The sequence below is a fragment of the Balaenoptera acutorostrata genome, chromosome 19 (assembly GCF_949987535.1).
Source record: "Balaenoptera acutorostrata chromosome 19, mBalAcu1.1, whole genome shotgun sequence".
Classification (NCBI taxonomy): Eukaryota; Metazoa; Chordata; class Mammalia; order Artiodactyla; family Balaenopteridae; genus Balaenoptera; species Balaenoptera acutorostrata.
In genome coordinates, this window is record NC_080082.1 from 66,521,589 (window position 1) to 66,536,079 (window position 14,491).

Consider the following 14,491-nt stretch of genomic DNA (forward strand, 5'->3'; position numbering starts at 1 on the left):
CTTTACCAAAATTTGCCGTCAGTGGCCATGTCCAGCCGTCCCAGTCACCTTTAGCATCTCCACAACCCAGGTGGAAAGTGTTATTCACGCCAAATAATATAGTTAATGATGTTGGAGCACTACAGTGTGGATTGTATTGTAGTTTTTTTTAATTGAAGTGTAACTGACATTAACATTATATTAGTTTCAGGTGGGCAACATAATGATTCGATATTTGTATGTATTGTGAAATGATCATAAGTCTAGTTAACATCTGTCACATATACATATCACAACATATATAATTACAAAATTTTTTCTTGTGATTAGGACTTTTAAGATCTACTCTCTTGGGACTTCCCCGGTGGTCCAGTGGTTAAGAATGTCTTGCAATGCATGGGACGCCAGTTCGATCCCTGGTTGGGGAACTAAATCCCACATGCCGAGGGGCAACTAAGCCCTCGCGCCACAACTAGAGAGCCCGCACGCCACAATGAAGAGCCCACGCGCTGCAACTAAGACTCGACACAGCCAAAAATAAATAAATATTTAAAAAAAAAAAAAGATCTACTCTTAACAGACTGGTGGTTTGCAAGGGGGAGGGATAGAATGGGAGGTTGGGGTTAGCAGATGTAAGCTTTTATACAGAGACTGGATAAACAACAAGGTCCTACTGTATAGCACAAGGAACTCTATTCAATATCCTGTGATAAACCATAATGGAAAAGAATATATTTTTTAAAAATGTATATATATGTATAACTGAGTCACCTTGCTGTACAGCAGTAATTAATGCAACATTGTAAATTATTTATATTTCAATAAAAAATAAAAACAAATAAAAATAAAAACATTTACTCTCTTAATAACTTTCAGATATGCAATACAGCATTATTAACTACAGTTGCGACGCTGTACATAACATCCCCATGACTTATTTTATAAATGGATGTTTGTACCTTTTTACCCCTTTCACCTATTTCATTGTATTGTAAAATTTTAAATTTTGTATTTTCCTGCTGCCTCAACATCCCCGCAAACAGGCTGTGAGCACCCCTCCCAGGTGACCAGGCTTATCAAGTGATAAGGCTGGCCCCTGCTACAAGGGGCTTCCTCTTTGCTCTCCCCTGAACATGACCTAGTAACATTCAAAAGCACCAATGACATACCTCATGCCTATTCCTGTGTATTCTACCCCCACCCCTAATAAAAGCACTTGCCTGTGGGCTAGTCTTCACTCTCTGCTCCCCACCTGCTTGGTTGAGCCCGCTCCCTGGCTTGCAGCATATGTGGACCTTCGTGGCATGCCGTAACTCCGTCTTTCTAGGACCTGTGAGTATAATAAACTTTGTTTCTTCCTGCTACTCTCCTGTGTCTCCTCTTATGGCTGCACCTGACTGACCATCACCTAAAAGAACATAAAACAGTGTTCATAACATTATTTATAATAACCAAAAAGTTATTATAAACCCAAATGTCCATCAACTGACAAATGGATAAACAAAAAGGGTATATCCACATGATGGAATATTATTCATCCAAGAAAAGGGGCAAAGTACTGATTTATGCTACAACACTGATGAACTATGAAAACATTATGCTAAGTGAAAGGATCCAGAAACAAAAGGCCACGTTATATCATTCCATCTATATGAAAGGTCCAAAATAGGAAAATCCATACAGACAGAATGTAGATTACTGGTTGCCAAGGGCTGGGGGGAGGAATGAATAGGGAGTAGAGTAATTGCTAATGGGGTTTCCTTTTGGCGTGACGAAATGTTCTGGACTTAGATAATTGTGATGAATGAACAATACTGTGAATATACTAAAAACAACTTTAAAAAGGTTAATGTTATGGTATGTGAATACCTCAAGAAACCTATTGTTTTTTCAAAAGACTTTCTTTTTTAGAGTAGCTTTATGTTCACAACAGAGTTCCCAGGTACCCTCTGCCCCCTCACAAACACACACACACACACACACACACACACACACACACAGCCTTCTCCATGATGGCATCCCACACCAGAGAAGTACATTTGTTACAGCTGATGAACCTACATTGACACATCATAATCAAAGTCCCTAGTTTATGTTGAGGTTGACTCCCGGCATTACAATTCTATGGGTTCTGACAAAGGTATCATGACATGTATCCAATCTTATAAAATGTCATACAGCACAGTTGCCCTGCTGTAAAAATCCACTATGCTCCACCTATTCATCCCTCTCTCCTCCCCCAACCCTCTGGCAACCACTGTTATTTTCACTATCCCCATAGTTTTCCCTTTTCCAGAATGTCATATGTTGGACTCATACAGTATGTAGCCTTTTCAAATTGGCTCCTTTCACTTATTAATACTTATTTAATATATTCTTTAGTAGTATGTTTCTCCATGTCTTTTCATGGCTTGGCAACTCATTTATTTTCAAAGCTTCCAAGCTCTTTTTAAAATAAGGTGTAGTTGATTCACAATATTAGTTTCAGGTGTACAACATAGTGATTCAAAACTTTTATAGATTATACTCCATTTAAAGTTACTATAAAATATTGGCATATCCCTTGTGATGTACAATATATCCTTGTAACTCATTTATTTTATACACGGTAGTTTGTACCTCTTAATCACCTACCCCTGTCTTGTCCCTCCCTGTCAAAGCTATGATTTTTAAAAAATGAGAAAAGCCTTTGAGTTTGGGTGATCTTAAGTGAAGCCCGTGGACTACAACTCCCAGAAGGCCGCACAGGCCACTGTCTCCCAGCGGCCTGAGTGCTCCCATTGGTCGGAGGCACGCCACGGTGCCTTCTGGGAGTTGTAGTCTGAGCCTCACAGGTGCTCCCCTGTCCGAGGAGGCCAGGGCCCGGCCTATGGACCACAACTCCCAGAAGGCTGTGCAGCCCAGCCGCGTCTCCTAGGTAACTGAGGATGGGCTCCACCAGTCTCTTCCTGCTACGGTTGTTCTCCAGTTGCCTTAAGCTTTTTGCTCAAGGTTAGGAGTTTTTAATTACTACCGGAAAGAAGGTAAATCCGATCCAAGCTTCTCCACCATGACCATGACCTTTTCTCTTGGGCTTCAGTACTTTTTAATAATGTGGTTTCTTCGTGTTTATCTTGCTCTGAGGTTCACTGAGCGGTTTGAATCTGTACGGTGAAGCGTTTCATCACTTCTCTGCACACTTCTGCACCACGTTGGTCCAAGTTTCCATCTCTTGCCGGAACGACCACAGTAACCTCCGCGCTTGCCTTCCTTGGTAACGGTTGCCTCCATCAGGTCATTATCCACACAGCAGCCACTAGGACCTCTTTAAAAACAAAAGCATTTTCTGTCCTTCCTGGTTAAAGTTGCTCAGTGGTTCCCATACAGAAACCCAGCCTTCGTGCGTGTCTGGGCAGCTCACCAAGGCCTTGTGGGAGGTCATCCTTCCTGCTGTGGGTTCTGACCAGACCCAGAAGCAGGGCCTGGAGCCAACTTCTGCCAAACAGAAAACAAAATCAAGCTTAGGTAAGGAGAGACTACATTCAAAAAGACGATTCCAGTAAGGAGAGGGGGACTGTTGCAGTAGGGAGAACACTCTGACAGTAAGATCTGCAAGCATCTCCAAGGTTGCGCAGAAAGGAACTTTCTTTCACAGGGAGGAGTGAACAACGCTAGAAAGAACCGGGTGTGGGGAGTGGAAGATCAGACTGCAGCAGGAGATGTCTTGCCGTCAGCTGGTTCTAGAGAGGGGCCACTTTCCTGCATTCGAATACTTATTTAACCTTAGGAGTAAGTCAGAGTTCAAGGGTCTTTGGGGAGGGAAGAAGCTGAACTAAAGTTTGGTGAAGTCAACAGACTTTTGTTCTGATTGATCAGCGTGGACAGTCTAGCTAATCATTTATGAGAGTGAATGGAAATTTGGAGAGTCTGGCTCTGGCCTTGTCCTATGTGAAAGAGGGGTCAAGAGTCCTATCTGTCCTTCGCAGTAAGCCGTTTCCTGGAACACAAAAGGTTGGAGGGATTCAGCTATCTCTGTTTTCCAGGAGCCTGGAGGTAAGGTTCAACATTGTCACCCCTCACCTCCAGGTTTCACCCCTCCTTTATCCCAGAACCCTGTGAAGAGGATCTTGGGGTTGCCCCTCTAGGCCACGTGAAGCCTGGGCTACCAGGCTTTTCCTATGGTGTCGTCATTGCATGGGGCCGGGTTAGAGTCCCTCACACCTTGCGTGGGTCCTGCCCAAGGTGGACCCAGAATGACCCCGATCCAAGCTGGCTTCCTTCCATGTCAGGTCCCACTGGATGTCTGCTCCCAGCATGACAAGAATCTCCAGAGCACTGGGTCTAGCGGATCGGGGTTGGGGCCAGGAGGTCTATATTTTTAATAAGCCCCCAAATGACTTTTAGGATCAGGAGTTTGGGGAGCAAGGCCAAACTTAGTGACTTCCTGCTGGAAAATCTGATCAGGTTCCCTGTGATTCGGGCCCCCAGTTCTCCACCTGGGGACCCTCCGTCCTCAAGGCATAAATACTTGTCTAGACTCTTCAGCAGTTCCTCCTACCACGAGGACCCACCTTGAGCACAGTGCTGCCCGTAAGTGCTACCCACTCCATCTGCAGGGGGATTTTGTCTCTGTGACAACACAAGGGAGGGTGTTGCCTGTGCAGACAGAACAGCATCTGCAGGGAAGGCTGGGATGAGCCCTGACCCTCGTGACTCGAAGACTCTGTGTTGCTGGGGAGCTCCCAGCACCACCCACATTCCTGGCCACTTCTCTGCCCACAAGGTGAGTCTGATTTGTAGCATCTCTGATATCCACCCCCACCCCCCATTTTATGGTCAAGGCTTCTGACTAATCCTTCTCCCACATACAGGGGTTCTTGACCATCTGTCTATGATTGCAAAGCCCTTCTCCCTGTGGGCACCACCAGTCTCCTCTCCATGGTCAGAAGACCCAGGATGATGAGAACTCATGGCCACCCCACCTGATGAGGTCGGGCTGCTGGGAAGCACAAGCAACAACCTGCTGGTGTGTTCCAAGCACTCACAGAACCACAGGTGCTGTGCTGGACACTAGGGACACAGCACGACCAGGACCAACGAGGTGCCCTCCCCCATGGAGTTCACAGCCTAGTGTATGGTGTCGGGAGATGGTGTGGACAATAAGGAAGGAAAAAAATAGACCAGGTGATGTTCCGTAGAGACGTGTGCGATGAAGCAAGTAAAGACAGGGCAGTGAGGTGGAAAGTGAGGAGAATTCGTTGACTGGATGGTCGGGCATCACCCACAGCTGCAGTGACACAGCCTCTGGTTCAGGCCTCCTGAGGAGTGGAATCAAGGCAGGGCTTCGGAGTAGCTGAGAGACAGGCAGAGACTACATCACTTCAGGCACATGTTTCTCCACCCTGCCTCCACAGAGCCCTGGGCTGGTGAATCACATTTCAGTTATCTTGTGAGGTAAGAAGTCAGTGATTGGCTTTCTGATGCCTTCACCTCTCCATCCTAGGATCCATCCTCCCACCCCTGAGTTCAGTGGGGTTTACAGGGACCAGGATCTGATCCTGTCTCATGTATGCATAAAAACTGATGGAGTAGCTGCTTCCCTAAGAGAAATAAACGTGCTCACTGGCCAGGCAGTAAGCAATTTTCTGAGCATAACTATTTCAAAAAGAAAAACAACACACTGGATTACAGATTCCACCAGAAGCACGTATATTAGAACAGATGGACCAAAATTTTAACTTAGTCAATTAAGTACATTTAAAGAGATAAGGCATGATAGTAACAATAGGAAATGAGAATAAGAACACATAAAAGAGAACCAAGTAGAAATATTAGAAATGTAAAATAGTGGTTGAAATGAAGACACAGTAGAGGAAATGAGCAGCAAAATGGACAGCTGAGAAACAAATTAGCAAGCTGAGGAAATGTCCAGACAGAAGGAAGAAAGGAGAAGGAACTAGAGAACACAAAAGAGCAGGTAACAGATATGAACAACAGACACAGACACACTGACATCTAAATAATAGGAGTCCTAAAAAGAGAAACTTTTTAAATGGCAAAAATGAAATATTAAAATATAAGAGATAAATTTCCCAGAATGTAAAACAGAATAAAGACATCAGATTAAAAGGTCCATAGAAGTGTCTTATGAAGTTAAACATTTACTTACCGTACAACTCAGCTATTCCACTCCTAGGTTTTTACCCAAGGTAAATGAAAACCTGCATACACAAAAAAGCCCTGAAGAAGAATGTCCATAGCGGCTGTATTTACACTAGCCCAGAACTGGAAACAAGTCAATGTCCATCTACAGGTGAACAGGATGACTACTACCTGCGGCACATCCGCATAATGGAAAGCTACTCAGCAAAGAAAGTAGACTACTGATAAATGCTACAACGTGGATGAGCCTCCAAAACATGCTGAGCAAAAGAATCTGGATACAAACGTAGCATATGAATAGAATACTGTATGATTCTATCTTTATAAAACTCTAAAAGACAATTCTAGTATGTACTGACAAAGCAGACATGTGGTTGCCCAGGTCTTGGGGTAGGGTGGAGATTAACTGTGAAAAGACATGAGGGAACTTTTTGGAGAAGGGCAAATATTCTCTATTTTTATTGTAGTGGTGGTTGCAAGGGTGTTGACAGTTTTCAAAGCTCATCAAACTGTGGCCTTAAAGGGAGAGTCATCAGCATACCACTGGTGTTTACAGGGCTTCAAGACTGGATGAGATCAAGGCACTGTGAGCAGATGGGAAGTGGGCAGTCTGACAGTAAGAGGTGAAGGAGGTGGGGAAGGAACAGCAAAGGGGGCCTGAAATGAAGGCCAGAGAGGCAGGAGGCAAGTCCCAAAAGCCAGGTGAACGTGTTTCAAGGAGGAAATGATCTATTATCTAAGAATCTAAGATGCTGCTGATAACGTCAAGGAAGAAAACAGAACTGACCACTGGATTTAGCAATGTGGAGGTCATCTGGCAGCAAGGTAGGTTTTGGAGTGGGTCCAAGAAAGAATGGAAAGGGGTCTTCCCTGGTGGTCCAGTGGTTAAGAATCTGCCTTCCGATGCAGGGGACGCGGGTTCGATCCCTGGTCGGGGAACTAAGATCCCACATGTTGCCAGGCAACTAAGCCTGCGCGCCACAACTAGAGAGAAGCCCATGTGCCGCAACGAAATATCCCGTGTGCCCCAACTAAGACCCGACGCAACCAAAAATAATACATATTTTTTTTTAAAAAAGAAAGAATGGAAGGGAAGTGAAGACAGCAAGAACAGACAACTTTTGAAATATTTTGCTTTCTGAAACAAAGCAGAGAATGATTCAGGAGCCAGAGACTTTTTTGTTTTGTTTTTTGAAGTATGTTTACATGTCCATGGGGATAATCCAGTATATATAGAAAACCTGAGGATACAAGAGATAAGGGAAACTTGCTGGAGTGATGTCTTGGAGTAGTGGACATGGGACAGGCTCTGGTGCCAACCCAGTCAGTTCATATACAGGCACCAGTGGGAAGGCACGGAAATTATGGAAAGTGGGTAGAGAAGGTGGACAGATGTCATGCAAGGCCTCTGCTGGCTTCTATTCACTCAGGGAAACAAGAAGCAAAGTCGTCTGCTGGGAGCAAGCGTAAGGGAAGATTCAGTGAAGGGACTGTTGAAATCTTGGTACTGAAAAGCCAACGAGCTTAGGAAAAGACATTTGAAACTGATGGTGGGGAGGTTCCAGTCACTGGTAATGGAATGCTCCTAGGGATGACTATGGGAGTGACCGTCTGTTGCAGGGTGGGTGACAAAACCGTGAGCAGACAGGTCAAAGAACTGTGAGGTCAGGACACAGGAAGATCATCAACCTGGACAATAAAATCAGGAAGTATTATGATGGGGGTGGTTTTAGATGCAATACAGCAAGAGCTGAAATCTTTACGGATGGGAAGAGTGAACCATTCATAAGGTGATTGCAACAGAGGGAAGCAAGAGTGATATGACAGTTTGGTGTCCCAAGAGTCAGAACTCAGTTTTAGAGAGAAGGGAGCGAAAACAATCTAGAAGCAACAAATGAAGCAGCTACTCCCTGAAAGGATCATAAGAAAAGGTACTGTGCAGAGGGGAGACCCAAGTTTCAGTCACAGCAGAAGATGGCTGAATGGAGAGTTCCAACTGAGCCCAGCAGGTTTCAGAGTTGGGGAAGAGTGGAGCGTGGGGATCAAAAGGGCAATGAACTGAGCTACATGTGGGTTAGAATAAGGGAGATAAGAGGGGACCTGGGAGCCCTGGGCATACATAAGGTTGTGTAATAGGTGGTAGGGAGGTAGGGAATCCTTCTAGGAGGAAGCAGAAGTCTGGGACCCTTTTAGAAGGACACTTTAGAAGTCCAGGAGGCCCATTTAGAAATATTTTTTAAAAGATACTAAGCTTGGTGGTACAGTTACAGAACTTGCCAGGATGCTTGTGGAATATTTGTGTATGACTTACAAAATCCTTTGTAGTCCCTAAATCAGAGAATCTCGGTTCAAAGTATATTACTTTTGGTGTTAGAATACAATACCCATATGTTGGCAATACACCTCTTGATGCATTAGGCTGCTGTCTCTTACAGAGGTTAATAGTGCTGCCTCTATTCTCTCCAAGGATCTCTGCACAAATCACACAAGAAATCCAATTAATTTACCCCTGCAACCTTTACTGGGCAACCCCTTACATTAAGGTAGGGTGTTACATACCTATGGAAGCGCCAGCTACGGGAGTCTGACAGTGAGCACAGAGTCCCACCATACCAGCAGGCCACTTTTTCTCAACCACTGGAGAGTCATGGACCCCTCGAGAACTAGATGAACCTTCTGTACCCTGGATTTCTAACCAATGCCTTTGAAACCCATCCAGGAAGGCCTGCTGGCCCCTAATTATAGCCCTACCTTAGGGAAATACAGAAAATATTTGTGAACCGAAGAAACGCCACCCAACGCTATCCATCTTGCCCCCTTTCCACTCTGAGCACTCAGAGAAACTTCCTCATTTTATGACTGATTAGCTCCCTTCCCTTCTGAATCCTCCCTACTATCAAGTAATCTCTTCATCTGGAGAAGATAAAGAAAATATAAACATTGAATTCTAGGGAGATCTTGAGAAATGGTGCTCTCATGTGCAGATGTGTCTCTTGCCCTCTGCCTCATGAAGGGCATTCTAAACCCATCAAGGGGCATTTCCTCTGACTTGCCCAAACCTCCAGTGAGTCCTCCAGCCCCTGCTCTGCTGTAATCTTCAGGGTCATAGGTGGTGAAATTCTAGGGAATGCAGAGCCCAGAAAATGCACTGATTCTGAATGTCCAATCCAGACTTCATATTCCAAAGGGAGCTTTGCTCTCATGCTACCCAAAGTCCCACAGGGCAGAAAGCCAGGTAACTTTACTTCTCATTGTTTAGGAATTTGATTTTTATTATCAAATATCTACTATAAGAACACTGAACAAAATTTAAAAAAAAAAACATTAGGGGAAAAAAATCACTGCAGAGGCAGTGCAATACAGTGGTTAAAACAATCTCTGGAGCCAAACAATCTTTCTACTCCTAACTAACTGTGTCCTTAGGTAGGTTTCTCATGATTTCTGCCTCAGTTTCTCCCTTTGTAAAACTGGGATAATAATAGTTCTTATCTCATAGAATTAAGGGGACTGAACAAGTTAATATTTGAAAAGTATTTAAAACAAAGTCTAGCACATGATAAGTGCTGTATGTGTTTGTAAAACTTAAAAAAAAACCTTAACTGGGTTAATCTATCCATGGGTCTTTCCAGTCGTTATGCATATACACTTTTTAGATGTTATAGTAGATATGTATATACAATTTTGTGTCCTTTTTATTCCTTTTTTTGTTATGTATATTGACTCAGTATCCATAATTATAACTTACAGTGACTGCCTAAAACAGATTACAAACTAATTGTCCAACAATGCAGTAATGAGTAAACCATGGTCACTGACACACTAGGTTATTAAGTATCACCTTTTGTTCCAACAACATCAGTCTCATACTTATGGGCAATACATTTCCATCATTAGTAATCTCATTTACTAATCTTTTCTAAGGTTAATCTCGATCAACAGTAAATATCCCATTCAACACTTTTTTTCCCTTAAATTCAGGTTTAGTATTCCACATTCTATTCCTTAAAGGGCACCCAGACCCTCCCCTTATAATAGCACAATCTGTTTCCGTAATGATGCACAAAATGTTATTGTAAAGCTTCCATCCAATATTCCAGCTTGATGCAAAACAGCGTATTTCTAGTTGAAACACTTTTCCTAGGATAAAGTTTTTCCTTTAACAATGCACTCTGATCCACAAATAGTTGAGATCTCTTACTAAAAGATGTCTCATTCCCTACGTTCATGTTGCTCAAGTAGGATTCCTGGTGGACCATGAGGGGAGTCTGGTGTCCTCTTCACTGTAATTATTTGATGTTAAATAAAGGCTACACAACTGTGGAAGGCTTTTGCCTATTCTTTTCATTCACAGGTTTCTTCTACAAAGATAATTTCTACTGATTAATAAGGGGAGAAGTCTTACTGACCTCGTATTAAAAATTTCCCCTCTTGATTATACTTATAGGGTTTTTTTCAATGTGTTATCAAATGTACAATAAAAGAAAAATCTCTCATCAATTCAATTCACAGAGTTTCTCTTCACTATGATTTCTCTGGTGTTGAAGTAGGGCTGAGTGACCACTAAAGGCTTTTCCACAGTCAGTGCATATAAAGCGTTTCTCTCCACTATGCATTCTCTGATGAATAATAAGAGAAGAATTCTTACAGAAAGCTTTCTCACAATGATTACATTTGTAGGGTTTTTCTCCAGTATGGTTTCTCAGATGTACAATAAGGGAAGAACTCTCATTAAATGCTTTCCCACATTCATTACATCTATATGGTTTTTCTCCAGTATGAGTTCTCCTGTGTGCAATAAGATGAGAGCTACAGTTAAAGGATCTTTCACATTGATTACATTTGTAGGGTTTCTCACCAGTGTGGATTCTCCGATGGGCAACAAGGTGGCAACTCTGGCTGAAGGATTTTCCACATTTATTGCACTCATAGGGCTTCTCTCCAGTATGAGTCCTTTGATGTCTAACAAGGTGAGCCATCTGGCTGCAGGATTTTCCACATTTATTACATTCATAGGGCTTAATTCCAGAATGAATTATTTCATGTTTAGTGAGGGCTGAACGTTCTCTGAATGCTTTGCCACACTCCTGACAGTTATAGGGTTTCTCTCCTGTGTGAGTTCTCTGATGGGCAATAAGGTGGGAGCTCCAGCTGAAGGATTTTCCACATTCAGTACATTTATATGGTTTTGCTCCAGAGTGAGTTCTTTCATGTTTACTAAGGGCTGAGTAATCCCTAAAAGCTTTTTCACATTCATCACATTTAAAGGGCTTCTCTCCAGTATGCATTCTCATGTGGGCAATAAGATGGGAGCTCCAGCTGAAAGATTTCCCACATTCAGTACATTCAAAAGGTTTCTCTCCAGTATGAGTTCTCTGATGTCCAATAAGATGGGAGTTCCAGTTGAAAGACTTCCCACATTCATTACATACATAAGGTTTCTCTCCTGTATGAATTCTCTTGTGTACAATAAGATGAGAATTCCAGCTGAAAGCTTTTCCACATTTATTACATTCATAGGGTTTGATTCCAGTGTGAGTCCGTTCATGTTTAGTAAGGGCTGAACGATTCCTAAAAACTTTTCCACATTTATCACATTCATAGGGTTTCTCTCCAGTATGAGTTTTCTTATGTTGGATAAGGTAAGAGCTCCAGATGAAAGACGTCCCACATTCATTATATTCGTAGGGTTTCTCTGCAGTGTAAGTGCTTGTATGCTGTGTAAGGAATGAGTCATACCCAAAGACTTTCTCCCATTCATTGTATTTATATGCTTTCTCTACAGTACCAATTTTTTGATGTTCCATAAAGGATGAAAAGTAAAAGATATTCTCATATTCTTTGTAATCATACTGGTTTCCTCCAATATGAAGTCCTGGATGTTCACTAAATGATGGGCTCTGGTTAAAGATTTGATGGCATTCCTTATATTCATATAGTTTTTCTCCTGTATGCATTCCCATATGATCACCAAAATGCAGTATATGATTGAAAGATTTAACAGCATCAGTACATTTGAAAAGATTATCTCCAGTTTGCACCCTTGCAGGGTGAACAGGTTGCATGGAGTGGTAGAAGGCTTTGTCATACTCATTATTTTCACAGGTAATCTTATCTGCATACATTATGGCTGAGTTACATCTCCAACTTTCAGCATTTGTATCAGGCTTATAGAAATGTTCTATTTGAGAAACTTTCTGAGATGGAACAATGCTTAGGCTCTGGCTACACCCTGCCCCAAGTTCACAGAACTCAGAGCCTCTTTGAGACAGTACTTGCTTTTGCATGAAGACCATTTGCCTCATAGCTGTACTCTGGTTCATGTGATACATTTCTAATTGGTCTTTACATCCCAAAACTTCTAACCTGGAGAACCAAGGATCATCCCATATGTATCTCTCCAACTTCATGCTATGGGACTGTTCCTCCTCAAGAATGCTGTGTGTTGGGATCAACGCTTTGCTTTCAAGATTTCTCATCCATTCTGAAATAAACAGAAAAAATCCATGAGAGCATAGGGAAAGAACTTCTAAGAGTAGAGTGCAAAAGGTAAGATTTACTGTCCATATTATTGAAAAGGTAAGCATGAACTTGTTTCCAAATAGACTTGTAACCCAGAGGAAGATCGTAATAGGAAAGAGAAGAATGGTAAAAAGTGAACAAAAGTAGTTAACCAGAATACAAAGTGTGCACTGAATATGAATAAAACCCATTTAGGAGTATCTTCCCATGAAAAGGAGGACCAGTTATTACGTGTGTGCAGGAAAGAGTTAACTCTACACACTTGAGTTGGTCACACTTTGCACATTCCCAAGAAGGCCTGTTTCATGACTGGCCCTCGGCCAACTCCTAAGGACTGAGATCCTGGAATGTTCTAACTCATAAGAGTGTTCTGCATGCTTGAACCCTTGAAGTATACTGTACCAACTTCTCTAGATAGTTTGTACATTTATGGTGAACACCTGCTTTCCTTCTGGGGTTCTGGAGCTTCCATGATTAGTCAGTCAGTCATGTGTGTCTAAATGACCAACCCCCAATAAACACCCTGGACTCACAGGCTTGGGCAAGCTTCCCTAGTAGATGACACTTCACACAACTCATTGCTGAAGGAATTAAGTGTGTTCTTTGCAACTCCACTGGGAAAGAACTACTGAAAGCTTGCATTTGGTTTCCTCCAGACCTAGCTCCATGCACCTTTACCCTCTGCTGATGTTGCTTTGTGTCCTTGCACTGTAATAAACCATTACTCTGAATATAATGCCTTTTGAGTCCAGGGAGTCCTTCTAGTGAATCACTGAACCTGGGGGTTGTCTGGAGGATCCAGATGCATTTAATACTATTAAGGTGAAAAAATAATAACTGGCTTAACAAAAGACAGATGAACAACCAGCCCCTCAGCAACTAATGTTTAAATTATTAAAGTGTGCTAATTCATTTCTATGTTATAATGTCCTTTCTGTTCCCCTACTTTGACACCTGTCAAAAAAAGAAGGGGATGGGGTTAAGAGAAAGTATCACCAACAAAGTCTTCAAGCTATCACATTATTTCCTATCTCACAGAGTTCAGTCAATAACACAAAATCATCCGCCCGAATGGCAAAAATCACATGGTTTCAGGATACTCCTTAAGTTCTTCTAACATGTGTAGAATAATGACAAAAGAGATAGACTTGAAAGACAGCACATTGCAATGAAGCAGATACAGGAGTTATAGTCTGATAATCTGTATTTAAGTACTGGCTCTGCCACTATCCTTACGTGACTTTTCTGAAGATTAAATGAGATTGTGAATCCAGCAAAATGTCTGGCAAATTCAATATGTGGAAGCTACCTATCATCACTGCTGAGGTATCAGTCCTCCAACAACAGGGGTCTGTATTAGTTTCCTATTGCAGCTGTAACAAATTACCACACATGTAGTGGCTTAAAATAACAAACTCACTGTCTCACAGTCTGAAAGTCAGAAGTTCTAAATGGCTTTCACTGGGCTAAAATCAAGATAGCTTTCCGCAGAAGCTCTAGGGGAAAATCCACATCCTTGCCTTTTCCAGCTTTAAAAGCTGCCTGCATTCTTTGGCTTGTAGCTCCCCCCTCCATCTTCAAAGTATATCATTCCAACCTTTGCTTCTGTCAGTCACATCTCTGTGTCTCTGACACTCCTGCCTCACTCTTAGAACGACCTCACGATAACATGGGCCCATCCAGACGATCCAAGATAATCTATCTCAAGATCCCTAGTTTAATTCACATCTGAAAAAGTCTCTTTTGCCATATAAAGCACCATATTCACAAGTTTCAGATGTGGACATTTTGCGGGGGCGGGTATCATTATTCAGCATACCATAGGGTCTAATGCTGCAGGTACCCAACAGGG

At 42.4% G+C, this 14,491-nt stretch overlaps 1 protein-coding gene across 10 annotated transcripts in view; it reads right to left on the minus strand.

Moving 5' to 3' along the window:
• Positions 1-168: 168 nt before the first annotated feature.
• Positions 169-14,491, minus strand: part of ZNF606 (zinc finger protein 606) — a 29,274-nt gene continuing 14,951 nt past the window's right edge. For 3 of the 10 annotated variants that reach the window (XM_057534532.1, XM_057534528.1, XM_057534533.1), the window contains one exon: positions 8,461-12,601. In XM_057534532.1, the coding sequence (XP_057390515.1) occupies positions 10,614-12,601 (1,988 nt within the window). In that variant the 3' untranslated portion in view covers positions 8,461-10,613. Of the gene's footprint in view, positions 12,602-14,491 lie in introns of all 10 variants that reach the window. The other 7 variants (XR_009006121.1, XM_057534530.1, XM_057534531.1 and 4 more) reach the window with 7 other exon arrangements.